This window comes from Salminus brasiliensis, chromosome 8 (assembly GCF_030463535.1).
Source record: "Salminus brasiliensis chromosome 8, fSalBra1.hap2, whole genome shotgun sequence".
Lineage (NCBI taxonomy): Eukaryota > Metazoa > Chordata > Actinopteri > Characiformes > Bryconidae > Salminus > Salminus brasiliensis.
In genome coordinates, this window is record NC_132885.1 from 12,523,726 (window position 1) to 12,545,552 (window position 21,827).

The 21,827-nt window shown below is 39.7% G+C and overlaps 2 protein-coding genes across 3 annotated transcripts; both read left to right on the forward strand.

The window, feature by feature from the left end:
* Positions 1 to 226: 226 nt before the first annotated feature.
* Positions 227 to 15,054, forward strand: cfap65 (cilia and flagella associated protein 65). 2 transcript variants are annotated; one of them, XM_072685651.1, is made up of 33 exons: positions 227 to 301; positions 1,124 to 1,228; positions 1,723 to 1,901; positions 2,062 to 2,164; positions 2,363 to 2,529; positions 2,678 to 2,877; positions 3,239 to 3,363; positions 3,468 to 3,690; positions 3,907 to 4,175; positions 4,570 to 4,767; positions 4,856 to 5,245; positions 5,744 to 5,878; positions 6,120 to 6,359; positions 6,484 to 6,708; positions 6,811 to 6,957; positions 7,195 to 7,360; positions 7,543 to 7,671; positions 8,173 to 8,386; positions 8,577 to 8,705; positions 8,901 to 9,077; positions 9,364 to 9,430; positions 9,527 to 9,637; positions 9,827 to 10,018; positions 10,216 to 10,365; positions 10,878 to 11,021; positions 11,541 to 11,657; positions 11,844 to 11,981; positions 12,070 to 12,120; positions 13,129 to 13,349; positions 13,574 to 13,699; positions 13,780 to 14,079; positions 14,261 to 14,395; positions 14,561 to 15,054. In XM_072685651.1, exons 2-33 carry the CDS (start codon positions 1,154 to 1,156, stop codon positions 14,625 to 14,627), a joined length of 5,310 nt encoding a protein of 1,769 aa, XP_072541752.1. In that variant the 5' UTR covers positions 227 to 301; positions 1,124 to 1,153; the 3' UTR covers positions 14,628 to 15,054. The 2 variants fall into 2 exon arrangements, with proteins under 2 accessions (XP_072541752.1, XP_072541753.1); XM_072685652.1 differs by lacking the exon at positions 10,878 to 11,021.
* LOC140560939 (melanoregulin-like) lies at positions 15,048 to 21,448 on the forward strand. Its single transcript, XM_072685653.1, has 5 exons — positions 15,048 to 15,812; positions 16,190 to 16,379; positions 19,572 to 19,662; positions 20,652 to 20,815; positions 20,943 to 21,448. The coding sequence occupies exons 1-5, from the start codon at positions 15,748 to 15,750 to the stop codon at positions 21,048 to 21,050; spliced, it is 618 nt and encodes a 205-aa protein (XP_072541754.1). The 5' UTR covers positions 15,048 to 15,747; the 3' UTR covers positions 21,051 to 21,448.
* The last annotated feature ends 379 nt before the right edge of the window (positions 21,449 to 21,827 follow it).

A 21,827-nucleotide genomic window follows, 5' to 3' on the forward strand; every position in this document is an offset into this window, starting at 1 on the left:
TTTTAATATGAGAGGAGGAGAAGCTGCAGTCCATCTTGTCTCGGTGTAAAAAGCATGTATTTATAAGCATTTTAAATGCAGTTCACTGCCAGAGCAGAAGACAGGCTCCCACACACATTTCCTAAAACGCTTTTGAGAAATTGATGTTGCTCGATGAGGGGTAGGGGGAATGGCCCTGGTCGCTTTCCGTCGTTGCCATGGAGAGGAAACACAACTCCACTGTCAGACCACCGCGCTAGTAGCGCTAGCTAACATACTGCACATACTGCTATCATTAAATGACAGCTTACATGTGAATAAGGTAAGACTGGTGATGCATTTGATCGTTTTTGTTTGTATGGGTTGTTACTAGGTAGATAAATATCCTTTAGTATCCTCTAAATGAACCAACTTGCAATTACTTAGCTAGTTAGCTAGTTAGCTAACTTCACCTAGAGTTAGCCCCAGCTAGCTAAAGTTAACTAGTGCTAGCTAACTAAGATCAGACCATATCTATGGAAATGTGGGAGCTCTGTAGCTGTGTAAGTAAAAGCAATGGTGGAAACCATTCTCTCTATGTCTTGAGGAAAGCTGACACCTCTTCAGATGATAATGATAATTAAAATCATCGTCAATTGTGCAATTAAAAACTGACATTATATTGAATCATTATAGCTCGCTAGCTACTTTACTTAAAACTGGACTATCTATGAAAAACATTGCTTGTTTAATTCAGCTTTAAGTTTAATTTTCTGTTTTCTGTATCAAACCACTTAAAATAAGTGAAAGGTTGGTGGGATAGGAGTTGGAGCATTTGTTAATTTTGCATTGACAACAGTAGCTAACTAGTTGTTTATATAGTTATAGTGATCATATAGTTAATCCATAAAATCAGTATATATATATATATATATATATATATATATATATATATATATATATATATATATATAGCTAATTGATCTACTTTCTTTAACTGAGTGTCTTGCCATCCCTTTGCTGGTGTGACACTGTGAATTTCCCCTCTGTGGAAGTAGGATTATCTTATCTCTTATCTTAAAAGTCTGATAGGTCAGATATGTTTTCAATACAGAGTTTTTAAGAAAACCCACTGAATAAGAGGTCAAAACATGTTGCCCAGCAGGGGTTAAGTCCTCGCTCTGAACCTGCTGCAATGCTGGCGGGTGTTTCAGTGAACCCTCTGAGCAGTGGGATTCAGTGGGGAACCAGACAAGGCATGGATGGAAAGGTAAGATATTAACATTGAAGAGTTCTCTGGCAAAACCTTTTTATGTAGCTAAATGTATTGGTAATTTATTATCAAGTCCATTTTCTGTCATAATGCTATGTGCTGACCATACTCATATGGCATATTGGCAATACTGTCATCTTTAGAAGACCTGCCTTCTGTCATTATCCACTTTTATAAGGGCTGTAGGCAATAAATGTTGTACTACTACTTACATGACTTAGTTTGGGGTATCCTGCCCTCTGGTGGCAATGAAAGACACTCTGCACATTTTGGTATTCTCTTTTGTTTACACATCTGAGACTGGGACATGACAAGCAGGTTAAGTAATTAGTGTGTTAAATCAGGCGTTCTATGTGAGATAAAGCACACAGATAAAGCACATACTTGCCAGAATTTTATGTTGTTTTATGTTTTGAGGTCAGGACAAACATTTGGGTTGGTTTGGATTTTGTGATTGAATTTTTTTATTGTTTTTTTTTTGTGAAATACAGATTTCAGGTCTGCAGCAATCAACAGAGTCTCAGAAAAAAGGAGCTTTTAAGCACAGCTCTTTCTTAGGAGTGGAGACTCGGGCTGAGCTTGTCTGGGAGGGCTGGGATTTGGGAGGAGAATATACTAAATCCCTTGTCCTTAAAAACATACATGGAAAACTGCAGAAACTAATTTTCAGGTCAGTCAAGTGTACAGTGCAAGCATTTTATTTTATTTTAAGACTGCAAGATTAGTGTCTAGTAGGCTTTGTAACTCACCTGCTTTACTGCAAATTACCTACTTACCTACTACTTATTAGTTTTATATGATGTATTTATTTATTTACTTGTTTTTTTAAGACCCCCTATGTCCACATTTTTCACCACACCATTTCCTCACACCATCTTTCTGAGTCCTGGGACATCTTTTTCCCTACCAGTCACTTTCCGTCCACTTCAGAAGGTATACTATTTCCAGCCTCAAATTCCTTCTGTTTATGGTTTGGATTATAGTGGCTATGACATAGAAATTTGTTGTCTTGGTTTCATCTGAAAGATTGGAGAATTGTATTGTAATGGCATACCAACTTATGCTTTCGCACAGTGCTGTTTTGTCCATGAATTAGTTGCTGAATGATGTTCATGTGCCCTTCCTCTGCAGTGTGAGTATGTGGACAATATAGAGTTTGAGTGTAGGGAGGGGGCATTCCAGGTATCACTGCGTGCTGTGTTACTACACCATGCTCTGGAGCTGCCTGACTCAGTGCAGCTGCCTCCCTGTGCTGTTCAACACAGCTCAAAAACCAACTTCCTCATCCGCAATGTCAGGTATGGAGACCTTGCTCTGAATTTTAGTTTGAAAGGAATCCTCAGAAATCGTCTTAACAGAGAAATTGATTGAGAGGCACTGTTGTATGTAACAAAGAGAGTTTTTTTCATGTAAAATCAATACAATTTACGTGTTGTTATGTTCTAGTAAGTTGCGAACTGGTTTCCAGTGGACAGCGGAGCCACCCTTTGAGCTCTCACCACTGAGTGGGTTTCTAGAGCCAGGAGAGGCTCACAAAGTCACTGTTACATTCAAACCTCTGGAAGCATTGGTGTACCAGACAAATGCAACCTGCACATTCGGGGATGATCGCAAGAGCAACTGCACCATGTTACTGCGAGGATTGTGTGAGTTCAGTGAGCTTACCTACTTACATATCATTTTTGACTTTTAAATCTAAAGTTGTTCTTTAAATTGGGCCCAAATTTTATGCTGTGTGGACCAATGGAAATGCTCCAAAATGACTGGAAATGCAATCATTTTACATTGATGTCCATCATTGATTTTCCTTCCTGTAAAGTTGCCATTTTGGAAGATTTGTGTGATTTTGTCTGACAGGGACGATATACTGTATACATAAATTATTTTAAGGCTTTGGAGTTGCATGATTAATGATACGTTGCTATTGGCTTTGAAAATGCAAATGTAAAAGTTTTTGGTCGTTAAGAGGCCTTCTATGTAATTCCATGTCCTCTGTGTTTTCTTTAGCCAAGTTTCCTTATCTGCAGATCATCTCCCCAGGCCAGGAGGAAGGTTGTGGGCTGCTTGAGTTTGGCAGTGTAGCAATTGGGACTTCTCTGGAAAAACACTTTGAGATCTACAACCCTTCTTCAGTGAGTTACTATGTTGCCAATGGCATATGTGTTTGCAACATTGTAGTCACTTTCTGTCAGTTTCCTGTCATTTGGTTAATACTGCAGTCTTGTCCCTATGGCAGGTGAGCACATACTTCACTCTGACTCGTGTACAAGGGACTGCTCTGATGGAGTCTGTGTTCCAGTGTGATGTGCACAAGGGTCACGTGGCCCCGCATTCAGTACTTGCAGTGCCTATATGCTTCACCCCCCTTACTGTTGATAACACCAGTGTGGACTACCTTAGTCTCACCTGTCGTGGTGCCATCAGCAAAGACCTGCTTAAAGTTACTGGCTCATGCATTGGTAAGAAACATACTAACCAACTAACTAACATGTATGATTTAATTTTTATATTAACATTTTGTGTTATGTACTGTGTGCACAATTACAAATGAAACCTTTCTCCATTCTAAATCCCTCAATTGTCATGGTTTGGTTTACTATTGTAGGACATAATATACATAAACAGCATACTAGGTGTATGTGACTTACTTGTGTCTGCTTCCCTGATGTCTACAGGTCCATTGGTTTCTTTAAGTTCTTCTGTGGTGGATTTTGGCTGTGTGGAAGTGGGTGGAGAAGCCATACGCATCATTCACATCATTAACTCCTCCACAGTACTTGCTCATTACCAGTTCGACATGGACCCTGGCAGTCATAGTGTCTTCACTCTTGACAAGCCTAGTGGCACTCTAGCAGCTAATAGCAGTCTCACTCTTCGTCTGAGGTTTTGTCCTCATCATCCAATAGCTTATCACAAAAGACCAGCCTGCCTCATACTGCACAGGGTATGTTAGAATGGCATAGTTACAAACCAAAAACCAAAAATAAAAATGACATATTATAACCATTATCTTTCTCTCTTATATATATATTTATTTATTTATTTGTTTATTCACACACCAGTCAGTCAGTAACATTAATACCACCTGTCTAATATTGAGTCGGTCCCCCTTGTGGCACCACATCTGACCATTTGAGGCATGAACTCCACAAGACCACTGAAGATGTCCTGTGTGCCACTGTAGATAAAGATCATGTTTTTCGCATCACCTGTCAGTGGTATTAATGTTGTGGTTGATCAGTGTGTTTATACAGCTATTGTGATCACATAATCTTCTAATAATTCTAATTATTAGTTTTAATGAATAAACAGTGTGTCTCACTTTTTGTTTTTTGAAGGAGCCTCTTTTTTTGGACTTGATTGGCACTTGTCACTCAGAACAGCTGAAACCAGCCATCCTATACCCCAGGCACCTGCGTGTGTACAGACTGAACCTGCTCCGTGGTCTCACCTGCTACCCTCCAGATATACTCAGTGCTATGCTGGATGAACACAAGTTGCAAATGGATGAAAATGGGGCATTGCTGCTTCAAGAGGTGGGTGTTAGTACATATGAGTTTCAGAAAACACCCAGTTGCACAAACTGTATAATGGCTTCAACGTGGTCTTCTGCTTTTTTTTTAGAGCTCTTCAGAGAACACTGATTTATCCAGGCTGCCCTTCTCCCAGCCGAATGCGGTGGAAGAGTATTTCAACAACAGTTTTGTAGACGAGACAAAAGTGCAAACTGATGAGAGTGGAGGCCCCCACAGTTTTCCCCTGCCACATGTCACAGTGCAGCCCTCTGAACTAATTTTTTATGCCGGGCCTGCATCTCGATCAGTCTCCATCACCAACCATACAAAAGGCAAACTCAGTCTGCTGTGGACCCCTGCTGCTGACTCCGCTTTCTCCATCAGTCCTCTCACCTGTGACCTGAGCCCTTTGAAGTCCACCGCTTTCCGTGTGACATACACACCCAAACAGCACAATGGCTTCCATGCAGCACAGCTTGAGTGTTTTGCTGTCTACAAGGTAAAGTACAGGTGGATTTCTAGAAATATGTAGATACATAGATTTGGTATACATGTACATAGATTACCTTACAGCACTGCCAACAGAATTCTGGATCGTTCTTACGTGACCCAGTTGGCACCATGCCTGATGCCAAGCATCAGATAAAAGGCTTTACAGCACTGAGCACATTGAGAATTTTCTGGAGTTGTGGAGCTCCATCACATACTGCTGAGATGAGCTGGAGTAGCATTTAAGATAGTTATTCCCAAAACTAAACATCCTATATCAGTACCCAAATTCTCCAATGCTCTTGTGGCTAATGCAATCAAATCTTCACAGCAGTGGCATAACATCTAGTGTAAAGCCTTACCAAAAAACTAGGTGTTAATGCAGTAGACCCTGTTAATACCCTTTATTTTGATGTTGAATAAGCAAGTGTCTACAAAGTGTTGGAGTACAAATGTGCTATTGTGGTGTGTGACAAATGTTGGTTACTTCATTGTCTGTGAATGGCAGGTTCTGCTGGACCATAGGCAAACAGAAGACCGCACTTTATGTCCGCCCTGGTGCCTCACAGTCAGGGTAAGCGCCCACTCCTTCCAACCTGGAAATGAGCACTTCATCCCCCGCTTCTCACTGCAGCACCAAGTGGTGAGTCAAGCAAACAAGCTCTTTCTCATCTGTCAGTAATCTTTATGCTTTATGTGTTTATTTGATGGAAGTGCTACATTAAATAAACATGTAAAGCATAATGATTACTGACAGATCATAGACTTACCTTTTTAAATAATTTTTTCTTTTATGCTAGAATTAAATTTCTTAACTTGAATGTCACACACGTCTTACTGGCCTGTTTTTGTTTATTTCTCTCCTTGTTGTGTATGTGTTCTAGAGATTTCCAGCTTTGAACCGAGTCTCATACAGAACTGTCCTCCTGCAAAATACAGGAGACCTTCCCATAATTTTCAGATTGGACCCAGAGGAGTGCCCTGCTGTGTGTGTGCTGCCCTCTAATGGATTGTTGCCACCCAGCAGCCACCAAATCTTCACTTTTAGATCCACTCCTGCTGAAGATAATCCTGCAAGTTTTCCTCTAACACTCCATCTTAATGCCAGTCCCAAACACACACAGGTATATTCAGAAGCGCAACTCTTCATGCATTTCAGCCTATCGCCTATTGCAGACTTTCTGATGTTTTCCTGTCCTCTTTTATTGGTAACATTGCACACTATAGTTTTTCTCATCCTGTGTGTAGAAGCTGAGTGTGGTGAGTGTGGCAGAGCGGCTGCATGTGGTTCTGGAAGGTGATGGGACCCTGTTCTTCAGGCCTACAGCAGTGGGCTCTTGTTCCAAGAGACATCTGAGGGTCAGGAACCTAAGCAGAGTACCAGTACACTTTCACTGGAGGCTGTTTGGCTCAGATCAGAGACCTCTCTCTGTACAACCAGACTCAGGTATACTGCAGTCCAATGAGTCGCAGGTGAGTAAGTGTAAGCATGTGTTTAGAGTATACTATAATTCATTGTTCTTGCTCATTAATGAAGTTTCAGTTTATTTAATTGGAGGATTTGTTGGTGTGTAGGTTCAGACATGGTGTTTTACTCCACTGGAGGAGAAGATGCACAATATGAAGGCTACTCTTACTTTCTGGCCTGTCCAGACACCAGACTGCAGAAGGTCCAGCCTGCCCCTTAAGGTTGTTGGCTTGGCTGCCAAAGGTTCCATACAGGTGCATTCTCAAAATGTTGCAAACATATTATTGCTGTCTTGCTGTTAAATGTATACTGACCACAGTAATATGTTATAATCAAGACTTCTTCTTACAAACAAAACTGTGGTCAATAAAATGAATTATTTCTACATTTGTTTTGAGTGCTTCATATGTCTATTTGTCTTAGTGTATGTAAAATCTGTGTGTGCCCATGCATGTGTGCTTATCTCTAATCTTCTGCGGTTGTGATTCCAGGCAGATCGCTCAGTCCTAGATCTGGGTGAGGTGTTGGTCGGGGGATGTAAGTCATTTGAGATTCCTCTGATGAACAGCGGTTCCTGTGCCATTAGCTTCTCTTTGACTGTGCTTCAAAACATCACTTTTCCACACTCTTCTGAAGATGCCCTCAAAGATCCTGTTGGTAGGAGACCACTATTAACACCTCTTACTACAGTTCCTTGAAAGAGCAAAAGGGAAATGTTGAGACTCTATAAACGCAAGTTAGGATACACAAATATTTGTATTTGTTGATGGTGCTCCAAATGTTATGTTGGACAGTCTGTATGTATGCCATCTGTATGTGTCTGTCTTCTTCTTTTGTAGCTCTGGAGATGCACAGTGTGAAGGGCACCATACCAGCTCGCTGCAGGTTGATGATCCATGCCACCGTGAGACCTGTTCGCAGGGCCCGATATTGCTGGACCATCTACTACCAGATCCTCAATGCCTCTGGTATTGCATATGCTAAGACTTTAATCCAGAACACGGTGTGGCATGGTTTACATGATGTTTTACAACAGTAGTAATTAACATTAGTACTGGTGATGTACTATAGATAGTACTGTGTTTAGCTTTAGGCCTTATTTACCACATCTGGTGGACGAATTTCCAAGCTGGATTTAGCCTTAACTCACATCCACATATATATGCTTATATATGCTTAAGTCCTTAATTAGCTAGATTATATTTGTAAGCTTTGGATTGGCAGTGAGACCTGGAAAGTTGATTATATTAAATTAGGTTTAACATTTTGTAATGTTTCATTTGTTGATTCTATTTATTGATTAAGTATTATTAATTCATAAAACCCTATCATGAAATTCTGTCTATGAGTTTTGTGTTGTCATGCATTATGTGGTGTTACAATACAGACAAAAAGTTGTGTTTACCTCTTACATCATTTCTGTTCTTACATCTGTTCACATCTGCCCTCTCTTCCTCTGTGACCCCCAGACTTGATGGTGGGAGAGCCCTGTTCTCTCTGCCAGGTCCAGGCAGAGGGTGTGTACCCTACTTTGGAGGTGACAGATGTCCGTAGCAGTGGAAGTGTGGAGGGGCTGAGTAAACTACAGCTTTGGCGGCTCTTTTCTTTGGACTCCCTCAATACTTACCTACGCAGTGACCCCAGCCCACCTGAGCTCACCTACAGAGTGCCTACCAGACATAGGTAAATTTTATAAATTGCCTACGACCAGATCTCAGGGGATTGTATGGTTACTTAAGTTCTTGACAATGACACACACATCATTTATTGACATAATTTTTTTTTTATTATACATTTCTTTCTATTCATTACATTGAATATTAGGAACACATGAAATTGTGCATTTTGTCTTTCATCTGATGTGTTTTTATAGCCTGAGCCGCTGTCCACCCATCTTCACTTCCACTATGTTGGATTTTAACTTCAGTGCTGCCCCATTGGGTGCGGACCCCTCCAATTTCCTGCTCATGTTTGAGAACACTGGGAGCATCCCTGTAGAGTGGTAAGCTACTATTAACGCCCTGTCTGTATGCTAATCTGAATTAATCTATTATCTATTAGCTCAACAGCATATAAAGTTTATGTCAGTGGAGTGGATGTACAAAGTCAAGTTAAATATAGGAATTTTTTGTGATGTTAGAAACAGACAAACAACAATTATTTGAAGCACATTAACTCTTTCCTGGTCATCTCTCAGGTCACTCTTGTTCCCAGAGGACCAGCAGATTGAGCTGGAATACTGGTCTGAGAGCGGAGAGTTCACCCCAACTGAGCTCCACCAAATGAAGGTGCAGGATAACAGACTGTTCTCCATCTCACCACGTGCTGGCAAACTACAGCCTGGCCAACAGAGGGCAGTGCAATTTACGTACAGGTTAGACACCAAATAACACCAAACACCTTATTGTTTTCCTAATTTTAACCAATAAAGTTAATGATTCAGTTGTTAATCCTAAAGCAAAAACTATTGCATAGCCATTTCTTTTACTAGATTTTGTGAGTGCCACATGGTTCTATTTTAGGGCCTATGAAAGTAAATTATAATTGTAATGAAGTGTCTGCATGCATGATTTAAAGTGGTTAAGCAGTTAAACCACAGGTTTGCGAGCTAGACATTTACACACCAATGTTTGTAAGTGATATGCTGTCTTCTCTGTCAGGCATGACTTTGTTGGAACATATCGACTTCCTGTCCTGCTGAAACTCTCATATGGCAGAGAGATTTTGGTAATCTTGGTTGAATGTGGATACTGTTTGAATACCTTCAGTAAACGTGGACTTACAGTTTTGGACTTATAGTACAGTGTTTTTTTTCCCCTCCAGCTGAACTTTGTGGGTGTAACAGTGGAGAGAGATAGACGCTACATCCACGTCCCCTCCACTCGACATGTATTTGCTCCTGTGGCTATCGGAGGATTCAACCCACCTATACAGGTCTGGGGCATTCTCCCGTCAACTCTTCTTCTCATCCCTGGTTCATAGAATGGAATCTTCTTACTGTATTGTTTTTTAGGAGGGTGAAGCAATGACCCATTTTACTGTACAAACATGTATAAAATGAACCAGGAGTTTCTTTCAGTTGTGGTTTATGCCAGTTGTTCTCTGTTGAGTGTGTGTGAGTAGGTGTATGAGCTGTATAATGGAGGAGCTCTCCCATTGAGTTACCATGTGGACAAGTCTCCTCTGGAGCAGCTACAGGAGGAAAACTTCAGCCACCCTGTCCTGCAGTGTCTGAACCCAGATGGAGAGGTGCAGCCTGGCTGCACAGCCACACTGGAGTGGATCTTCTCCCCCCTGGAGGCCAAAACATACAGTGTTAGTTACTCTTTACTAGATATTCTTGTCTAGACTTTGCCTAATCTGCCAATACTGTAGGTTTAGTTATGACATAGAACACGCAGTGTGCCCAAAAACAATGTTTATAAAAAATACCTAATAGAGCTTTGAAGTATACAACAGCAAATTATCCTTTCTTTCTTTAAAATAATCATAATAAACCTATATGCTTCCAGGTGGACCTTCCTATATATGTGCTAGAGGGAGACAGTTTGCTGGTGACCTTTGAAGGCAGTGGCTTTGACAGGAGAGAATCTGTGCCTTTTCAACTCCATGATGGACATCCTGCTGTGCCCTGCACCCAGAAAGTGCCCTTACCTGGACAGGTAAAGGAGAATTCCATGCAAAGCTCAAGTGAAAATATTTTTGTGCAGCTCAAGCTTTAGATATTTACAATATTCACAAATAATTACAGTAAGTTATAGGCTTTGTTGTCCTTCTCCAGGCTGGTGCTTTAAAATTGTATAACACTTTCTGTATTGCTCACTTGCATCTGCATATTTGTCTTTTGGATTTATCATGTAGCCATTACAACATAAATAATTATATTTTCATAAGACGTTATAGTAAGATTAATTTATTTTTCTGTTGCAAAATTATTTTAACTGAGATGGAAAGTTTATAGAGGGGCGATTTCTTTGCCTAGTGAACCTAGAGGTGTGTTTTAAATAGGCATGTGATCCATTGTATGCTGTAAAACATAATTCTTCATTGCCTTATTGGGAAAGGATTATGTTACAACAATAAATCAGCCTACTGGGACACCCCCTTTAGAAACCCCCATATTGTTTCTTAAGACAAGAGAACATTTATTTATTTTTTGTCTGTTTATGTGTAGATGGTGTTCCTGTCAGAGGAAAGAGTGTCATTAGGTGATATTCCAGTCTGCTCTAAATGTACGCGTATCCTGTTTTTGACCAATGTTTCCCACACTGACACAATGTTGTTCTCATGGAAGCTAAAAGAGCAAGATGGCAAACAGGTGTGTAACTCCATTTAACAGTTTGTACACAAGCACTCAGAAACTGAAACACTTCTGAGAACTACAATATGAGTGGGCGGGGTAAACTGTGGTAGACTGAATAGGCAGAGATATGTAAATTAGGTTGTTCCTGTGACAATATGAAAAACAGTACAGTTCAAAAAGTACTGTTTGCAGATTCGTTTCCATATATGGACTGAATGAACTGGGTAAGTACACAGTACATTCAGAAACTTTAACAATATTTACTATTGTTAGTAATAGTAATTTACTATTACTTCAAACTCAGAATGGAAATACAGTTTTCCATGATAGGGGCCATTTAAAGGATGTATTGTATTTGGTGGATTTTTCAGTGGTTATTAATGTTTGTCTTTTACTATACAGTTACAGGGGTTTTAGGGATATGCCAGTGACAGTATGCCTCTGTGTGTGTGTGTCTCTGTTGCTTATACAAATGAGTCCATAATTTATTTGATGTGTGTGTATGAACACATGTATGGATTTATGTCTGTGTAGTCAGTGCAGATCCAGCCACTCAGTGGATCACTAGCTGCAGGGAAGAGTGCTCTCTGCACCCTTACTTTGCACACCTCAGGCAACCCCACGTTCTACCAACAAGACCTCATCTGTGAAGTGGGTATCACATACAGACACACCCACACATACACACAATAACACCCTCAATTGTACATACAGTATATTCTCATGCTTGCATTATCGTAAATATATCAAACACTGCTTCACACATGCACACACCGATTGTTTTTAATCAGAGAGAGTGATGCCAGTAAAATCATTGTTTATTCATGCATTTGCCAGATTACGCCAGAGGAGGCTCTAACTCAGTACCAGATAGACCTGCAGCAATGGGAGGCGGAGAAAGAGAGAGAAAAATATGAATTTACTATTACAGAGAAGAACATGCAACAGACAAACACACAGAAGAAACCCACTCAGGTCCTGCTTTAACATGTATCTCAATATACATATTGTATTTTATTCAATTCATGTTCATGGAAATAAACATGGATTCTTTTTTACTCAGGTATGCCCGGCAATTGAAGAGAAAATACTGTTTGAAACACGTAAATATAAGGTATAAAGCAAATCCTGCAGTAAAATGTTTTGCAGAAGAAACGTTGGCTAAGTAACTAATCATGAATGAATAATGATGGAAGTTATTGATTAATTATTGGTGTATTTTTGTAACAAGAAACAGGGTTCCTATGTGTTCTGAAAAGTCTAGAAAACCTGGAAATTTAGAGACTTTTTTTCAGTCATTGCAGACCTGTCCTGGAAATATGGACATAACTTTGGAAAAGTTGACGTATTAAGCCACTGAGATTACATATTTAGGCTACCGATGTCATATTTATTTGTAGTTTATAATGCTGCTCTGTCATTTGTCTAGCTGCATGTAATTTGCTCCCAGTTTGGTGACAGATGCACAAATATGTATACATTTAAAGAGAGATTTGCATATAGTAGTAGGTATTGAATAGTACATCCAGTAACTATATGTATAAAGCCAGTTTACATTGAGAGGCTTTTAAAGCAGCATTATTCAAGAATTGATATTTCATGCTCCTGAGTTCCCCATACAGTCAGTAAGTGAAATTTGCACTTTGAGCCATTACATTACATTACAATTTATGCCATTTAGCTGACACTCTTATGAGAGTGACTTACAAGGTTTCTTTTTTTTACAGCGGTGGGCCAGTGTAGTGTTAGGAGTCTTGCCTAAGGACTTATTGGTGTAGCGCAACATAGCCACCCAGTCTGAGAATCGAACCCCTAGTCTAACATATGGTGTGGTAGCTCACTGGCAGGTGGTGATGTTATCGCTTGCACCACACCATCACCAGCCACAGCTGCAGGGCAAGCGTACAGACATATTTGGATGTGATTTAATGTGTTACTTTAATGTGTTAAAATTTGTATGTTGTCATATACAGACGTCTTGAAAAATGTTCTGGGAAAGTCTTAGAAAATGTTTTAAAAAGAAGAATGGGAACCCTCAAAAAAGGAGCCGTTGTCTGCACCTGAGATTCAATATGTTAAATAGAGAATAACACAAATTTCTCTACGTTTGTGTGTCTTTTAGACATTGCCACCCATCCGCAGTAGTAGCAGGGATGCTGCACTTGAAGGGCTCTTTGCCAGACGCAGTCGAGTGGAGAGTCAAGTCCAGCAGCAGATGAAGAGAACACAGCCCGAGCCACCCCGTCCTGCACTTCTCCATCTGGGGGTCACCGCACGCTCACACTCCCTGCTGGAGTACCAGTTACACTTCCCCTCACAACTGAACAAATATCATATCTATAGGTATGTACAGTATATAGGAGCTGTGGACAGCACATCTGTTTCCAAACTTTAAAGATGAAATTAGACAGTTTTAATATAGAACATAAATATCAAGGTTTGAAAGTAGGTAAAATTGTCTCATTGGCCTAATAGGCTTAAATTCTGTAAACAAACTTCATTCATGTTGTTTGTAGGATTGAGACAAGCATGTTTAAAGATGAATGGTTGTTCAAATGTGTCTCTAGGTCTGCACAACCAAAGTTCTCCCAGTCTGGCTCAAATGAGAGTCAGCTTTCTTCCACACACATGCCGCCTCTCACCCATGGTCCAGAGAGAGAGATCATCACATACATTCTCACATCTTTACTCAGGTACACACCCCTTTTCATCTCATTCTTGACCAAAGTAAATGATTAACAGTGGGCATAGACAAGTACCTCCACTCTTGCAGGAGTCTTCTGGATGACCCTGAGTTTCATCAGTCTTTGCAGAATGCTTCAGATGAACCAGTGCCCTACTTTTCCCAGCTTCGTCCTGCTTCCTCCTTGCCATCTCCCATTCAGTCCCACTCTTCTACAGAGAACCCATGTTTAGTTGAATGTTCCACCTCCCCTGACCCTACACCAGCTCCACGGCACACAGGGAGTCCTTCTGCTGTTACACAAACACAGCCTAAGGGTGAGTGGAGGCCAGAACCCCACCAGGGACAGCAGCAGAAGCACAGTATGAATGTTCAGGATTCCATCCGCAGGTGAGCTGCTTTAAATACAATCTAACAAGAGCAGCCAAATCATCATGAAGTTCAAACATAATGTTTAACAGCTTAAATAATTCTCATAAATGCAACTAAAGAGCATTTTAAATCAAAAACCTCAAACCATGCAGAACTATTAGTCCCCTATTATGCTTTCTCTCCCCTCCTCTCTCTGCAGAAGCCCAGAGTTTGGTGATTTGATGGAGGAGATTCTTCTCAACACTCTGCAGAATCTGATGATGGAGGCTTTTCTGGGGGAGCTGGTTCTCACAGCCCGTCCTCGCATCATTGCTTTGCCGCCCAGCTCAGCAAGGTTACATACACCCTCACACTCACTGCATGCCTCAACATTTAGCCATATTTGAAACAAACCTTCAGTCAGCTTCTTTACAAATGCATAATGTTTTAGGCTTTGTGGCTGCATTCCCTGTGTAACTGACTTTATAACCTGACATATGTCTCTTATGTGTCTGTATAGGAAAAACAGTCCTGGATCTAGGAAACACTCCAGAGGCTCTGTGGAATCCGAGAGGTGCAGGGATTGATAGCACCACCTGGGGGCAAGCGCAAGCCCTTGCATGCTCACCTCTGTACTACTCAAACCTGGAGTTTCTTCACTGATCACTGTCTTGCTGTGTCACTTGTCTTGCTTCACAGTCACCTTAATGAGCACTAATCTGCTCCACACAGTTAACATTTATATGCAACCAAACAGCACTGTATTTTCTGTGCACCAGATTCTTAATAAACACAATGCAAAAATGACAGCCACATTAGATTACTCAAATTCAGTCTTTTGGTGAATTATGTGAAATTGGTATTTCACACTCTTGAGTAGAGTAGTATTACAGGATTTTACACAAATAGGACTGTGGTTACAGTTACGCAGTTACACAGTTTATGCTGTGCAAATCCTGAAAGTGGTGCAATTCTCCCTATTACAGTTCAGTGGTGCATTACTATAAGTTTGAAGCTGCTATTTTAATAATGTAAAAATAATATTGCTTTAAAAAGGATTCTGGTAGAATTACTTAGAATTCTAGTAAGAATCACTAGAATTACTTTTGGCCAAAAACTGTGTCACTATAGTTGACTGTAAAACTTAAAAGTAAATTAAAAATCAAGGCACATTGATCAATAATATATATATATAATTAGAATATAAATATAATATAGAACAGAGGTGGCTCCCTGATTAGAGCACAAGCCCACCAAACTGCCACTGTTGAAGGCCCCCGGTGATGGCCCTTTACTTCTCTGCTCCCTGTGCTCTAACAAAGCATATTTCAGCTGGGATATGCAAAGAGAAAAGTTTCATTCTAATGTACAAATAGAAATGACAACAAAAATGCATATAACAAAGCAAAATGATAAAATGATAAATGCAGTACACATAATTGCTAATTGTGAATAGTCACATTGTTTTTGGCCATGTGTGAGTCCTGCTTGCTGTTGCTGTGGTAAGTATTTAAACAGAACAGTCACATGAGATGAGGCAGGAGTGATCAAGTTAAGGAAGGAGCTGCTGAAACATTTCAGTTAGAACAAATGCCTGCTCCTGTGAAGTTTGAGGGAAAGTAGAAGCTGAACGATACTGTGAGCACTGCTTTGAGAAGATATGCCTTGAATAACCATAATCTTCTGGGGACCTCCTTGGAGCACCAAATGGGTACAGTTTATTCTTTGTGCTGTCACACTAACGAAAAAGAAGAGAAGAATGCTATATTATGGTAAGTTTTACATGTAAAATATGACCTTGTACTGGTATAGAACTTATAACGGATTTTATGAGTAGAAAATAGTTTTATATAGTTTTAATTAGAAAATAGTTCAAGATATATTATGCCATTTGTTCAAGTCTAGATCTTACCATTCTCTGATGTAAAGGAGAATTGTGTCATATGGTTGATTGAACAAAATTTTAAACAAATGTTCATTTAAATGTTTAATGAATTCACAAACTTTTACTAATATGGTCATAAATTAATACATTGATTTTGTATTGCTTATCAGTACACCTTTCCTCAGTGGTTAGGTATTAAAAGTTCTTTTAGAGGTTCTCTCACCTTAATTTTAGTAACTATGTCTAACATGATTTTCCTGCAAGTCACCGGTCCTCTAGTAAGGTCACTGTGTCCAGTGGGAGTGAGATCCAGCTGGAGCGTGTTTCCAGACAAGAGGAGGAGAGGAAAACATGGAGAAGCCCTTACACCTCAAGCTCTTTCACTGATGGAGAATCAGACCAGGAGCTACAGGCCTTCATCATGATGAGGAACCAGGTGGATGAAGACACTGAGGTCTGGGGAAATTGTTTATTTTGTTTGTAGGTTTGCTTTCAAGACTACACTGTCTTTAGATTGTCTAATTAGTGGGTTATTAAATTGGCATTCAATAACATGTTGAATGACATTTACATATGGGTATTATATGACATTTCTAGGCAAAACGGCTGGTTACATTTGTGTGCAATGTAAAGCAGGGGCAACTAGAACAGACAAGAGTATACTTTTTGTCCAACAGTCCACGCTAGCCAACAACATACAGCACTGTTCATTATCCTGCTCCTCCTCCACTCGTCCTAATGTAATCATTCAATCAACATTGCTGCCTGAAATGAACTCAAATCAGCCCAGATAAGGGAATCTTTCATTACTTGAATTTTATTAGGCTTGTGCTCTGACCGACATTGGGCATGTAGGCATTTAACTGTGATGCAGTAAATAGTTTACATTTTGCCATTGAGGATTTCATTGCATTCAGCAACAGGAGCATTAGTGAGGTCAGAACATTGGATGCTCATCACCCTACCTCATCCTTAACTCATTGCAAACGTATTAGATGGAGCACTCCAGAGGCCACAGTTCCTTTGCTCCACAGCTTAGTGCTGGAGGGCTTTATACCCCTCTAGCCCATGCCAATTAGTTCGTGTTTATGCTCCATTCTTATTCTATTGGCAATACTTCTCTACTACTAGAGACATAATGTACAGTATGTGCATGCATTTGCACATTTGTATCATCTAGTGTATCTAACTCCACAATTGGAGCTTTGTCTTTACGCACTCTGACATTGTGACATCTGACAGAGGTATCCTTAAAGCCTAAGATTAGCCCCAGTGTATGGTTGGTAGTATAGTTTTCTATGCTATGGAACTTTGTGTCAGAAAAATTAGGCGGTTTATTTAAAATGTACTTAGTCACATGAGTTAACTTCTGTGCTCATGCTGTGCCTGTGTAATTGGTGGTAGGCTCAATGTGAATTTTGCGAGGATTGGTATTTTTTGCCTATAGGCTTCCCCTACAGTTTATGTGGTGGGATGGAGACCCAGCATTAAAAAACTAGAAAGGAGCATGTGGATTGACACGTTGAAGTAATATTACAGGGTTTTGCACAAATATGACAAAAATGTGAAGCATTACATAGTTCTTGTGAGAGGTCTCAAACAGCTCCACCAAAGTTACATACACTACAGTAGCAGTGTTCCAGACCCAGAGTAGCAATAACAGAGATGCCATTCTCCATGATCATGATGATTTAAGGTATAAATGCTACGTACAGTGGTATGAAAATGTTTGGGCACCCCTGATATTTTTGATGATTTTCCTTTATAAATCATTGGTTGTTCAGATCAGCAATTTCAGTTAAATATATCACATAGCAGACGAACACAGTGATATTTGAGGAGTGAAGTGAAGTTTACAGGATTTAAAGAAAGTGTGCCATAATTATTTAAACGAAATTAGGCAGGTGCATAAATTTGGGCACCCCAACAGAAACATTACATCAATATTTAGTAGATCCTCCTTTTGCAGAAATAACCTCTAAACGACTTTCTATAGCTTCCAGTGAGAGTCTGGATTCTGGTTTAAGGTATTTTTACTTCTTTTCAAAAAATCTCCAGTTCAGTCAGGTTAGATGGTTTCTGAGCATGGACAGCCTGCTTTATATCACAACACAGATTTTCAATAATATTCAGGTCTGGGGACTGAGATGGCCATTCAAGAAAGTTGTACTTGTTCCTCTGCATGAATGCCTTAGTAGATTTTAAGCAGTGTTTAGTTTAGTTTAGTTGCTGTCTTGTTAAAGAATCCAGCCCCGGCGCAACTTCAACTTTGTCACTGATTCTTGAACATTGTTTTCAAGAATCTGCTGATATTGACCGGAATTCATACGACCCTCAACTTTAACAAGATTCTCAGTACCTACACTGGCCACACAGCCCCACAGCATGATGGAACCACCAAAGTTTACTGTGGGTAGCAAGTGTTTGTCTTGGAATCCTGTGTTGTTTTTCCACCAATGCATACCGCCCCTTGTTATGTCCAAATACCTCTATTTTAGTTTCATCAGTCCACAGCACCTTATTCCAAACTTAAGCTGGCTTGTCCAAATGTGCTTTAGCATACCTCCAGCGCCTCTGTTTGTGGCGTGTGTGCAGAAAAGGCTTCTTCTGCATTACTCTCCCATACAGCCTCTCCTTGTGCAAAGTGCACTAAATAGTTGAACGATGCACAGTGACGCCATCTGCAGCAAGATGATGTAGGTCTTTGGAGCTGGTCTGTGGGTTGACTATGACTGTTTTCACCATCCTTCACCTCTGCCTATCTGAGATTTTTCTTGGCCTCCACTTCGGGCCTTAACTAGAACTGTGCCTGTGGTCTTCCATTTCCTCACTATGTTACTCACAGTGGAAACTGACAGCTGAAATCTCTGAGATAGCTTTTTTTATCCTTCCCTTAAACCATGATGTTGAACAATCTTTGTTTTCAGGTCATTTGGGAGTTGTTTTGAGGCTCCCATGTTGCCGCTCTTCAGAGAAGATGCAAAGAGGAGAATAACTTGCAGTTGGCCACCTTAACCTCCTTCTCATAATTGGATTCACCTGTGGGTGAATGGGTCAAGGGTCAATGAGCTTACAAAACAAATTTTGTGTTCCAATAATTAGTGCTGAAGGTATTTAAATCAATAAAACGACAAGGGTGCCCAAATTTATGCACCTGCCTAATTTAGTTTAAATAATTATTGCACACTTTCTGTAAATCCTATAAACTTCATTTCACTTCTGAAATATCACTGTGTTCATCTGCTATATGATATATTTAACTGAAATTGCTGATCCGAACAACCAATGATTTATAAAGGAAAGTCATCAAATTTATCAGGGGTGCCCAAACTTTTTCATACCACTGGAACCCTACTGTAAACCCTACTGCCTTGCTCAATTGAGTGTTTGTTTGTCAGTTTGTCTTTGGTGTGTATTTGCGAGCTGCAGTTGCCTAACTTTCTCATATTTAGGCTGTCTGCCCTGATGTCACGTCTGTCAGAAAATCACATGCTACATTATTCACTTATTCACTTTTATCCAAACCAGGTTAATTCTGTAGTGCTTCACTCCCAGGCCAGATCAATGCATCTCTCTCTCTCTTTCTCTGGCACACTCACAAATTTCCACTAAATGTCTGTACCGTGCATGTGTGTGTTTGTTTTAGGAGTGGGAAAAGCTGAACTATGATATCCACACGCTGAAGTGTGCTCGTCGAGAGGTTTGTGCACGCTGGAAGAAGATTCTGCTTCTGTTAGGTGAGCCTCTACTCAGTTCTTTTCTCGTCTCTTTGTGGTCTCTCCCCTGCTTTGGAAGTTAAGCAATACTTGCAAATATCAAATCTACATCACACTCCATATCAACACAAATAGAATAGTATCTAAAATGTTTTTATTTATTTATATATTTATATATTTTCTACATTTTGTTGTTGACCTGTTCGTAGCTCCCCCTAGCACTAGCAATGCTCCCGGCACTAGGAGGGTAAGGACTGTAAGGAACACATGTCTCCTCCGATACATGTGAAGCCACACGCCGCCTCTTTTCAAACTGCTGCCGATGCGGCATTGCCGGGCAGCTGACATGCTTGGAGAAAAGCGCCAGGTCCTTAGCTCCACCACACCAGCTAACAGACCCCTGTGCGGGCCAATATTCCTTCAAGAATATCACAGTTAAATTAACATTATTACACAGACTGTAGTATGTTTTAAGGGGACAGTACATGAACACACACAGTGAGGAAAGTACAAATAGAATAAAAAATAAAAAAAATTAACATAATAAAAACATTTAATAACGGACATGGGCAAGAATTACATGAATTAGAGATGCTGAATGTGGGTTTCCAATATTTTTTTAATGTATTGCCCAGCCCCACAAGGTTTTAGGAGTGCAAGCTTGCTTATATTTGTTCTTGCAATAAAACAATTGTTTAGACCTGGGATAAAACTAGATATATACAGTAACTAATATTATAACAAATATAATATATTTTATATTTTGTGCTTCTCTGAAGAATTCAAAATGATAAATGAAATTTAAGAAATTTGCATTCAAGTTTTGCAAGGAAGGCAATGCATATTTACCCAGTTTCACTATAGCAGCTTATATTCAGTTCCTAATGTTTTTAAGTTCTTTAATTGTTAAATTTTGTTAAATTTCATTCTGTTCTGTTGGTTCAGCCCCTATACTTCGGACCCATAATATTGCACACTTACAACTCTGGAATGTTCACATTTAAATTTAGGTTACCAGATGGAGGTGGACTCATTGCTGACTGTGAATAAGCAGAGTATTCTAAGGGATGGAGATGATGTGGAGAGAGCCAGAGGGTTGCTGCACACAGTGTGTGAGGAGTCCAGCTTGTTCCCCCGTGGAGTGGAACCGAATGACAGATACCTCTTTGTCATGGTAACTTATATATTTACCTGTCAGAAGCTGAGGTTAGGTAGAGTGACCAGGATTTGATTTGTTTAGAGAAGAAGCGATTATTCCTGCTGATATAACAAGTTTGAACATATGTTTTTGCCTTTACTAGGATCGCTTGATCTCTCTAGACAGCGCTGAGGACTTTGTCAGACTGGCCAAGGAGAAATATCCCATCAGCTTTGAGAGAGACTGTGAGATCAATTGGGTTTGTAAATGAGATTGTGTATGTGTGTTGTGTGTGTTTATGTATCTATGAGTGTATGTAATGAGGAACAGAGGAGCTATCAAGTGCCTAATGAGATACTGTGCCTACAGGAGGTACATTTGTAATATATTTATGTTAATGTATTTAGACCCTGGGGAGTATTTAGAGTATTTTGATGGTCAAACCATATACATTAAGATATGTGAATTATTTTTTAAAGTATGGCTGCATTTTTTAAGGCAACATTTCAAATCGATTTACTTTCTAGGATCTCATCTCTTTGGTGCGAATCCTGCTCATTTCTCCTTATATTCTGATATCTTCTCTCTCCCCTGTCACCCTGACTCTGAAATTAAGTCAAGTAACTTTTCAGGACACTTTATAACATTATAAATGTTCAGCAAAAACATAATGCATACATTAATGTAATTGTTGTATTTATAAACAATTAAAATGATCAAAAAAATAAAACTAAAAAGAACAATTTCATTATTTAAAATGTTTTTGAGTCCTTTTGTGTGACATATTTGTTGCCTGTCTAATTCGCTGCTGTCTAATGAAAAACATCTTCATTTTTATCTGTTTTCAGTTTTCTCCATGGTTTGAACCCTGTAGCTGCTCTGTACACTGTGTGGATAAATCTGGATGAACAGACCAATAGAAATGATCTAAATAATTTGGAATAAACTCTTATTTTACATTACCATCCATTCAAAGTTACGATCATTTTTGCCATTTTGCCATTCTTTTTTGTCATTTTGGAGATACATGTTTTTCACTGGACAGTGA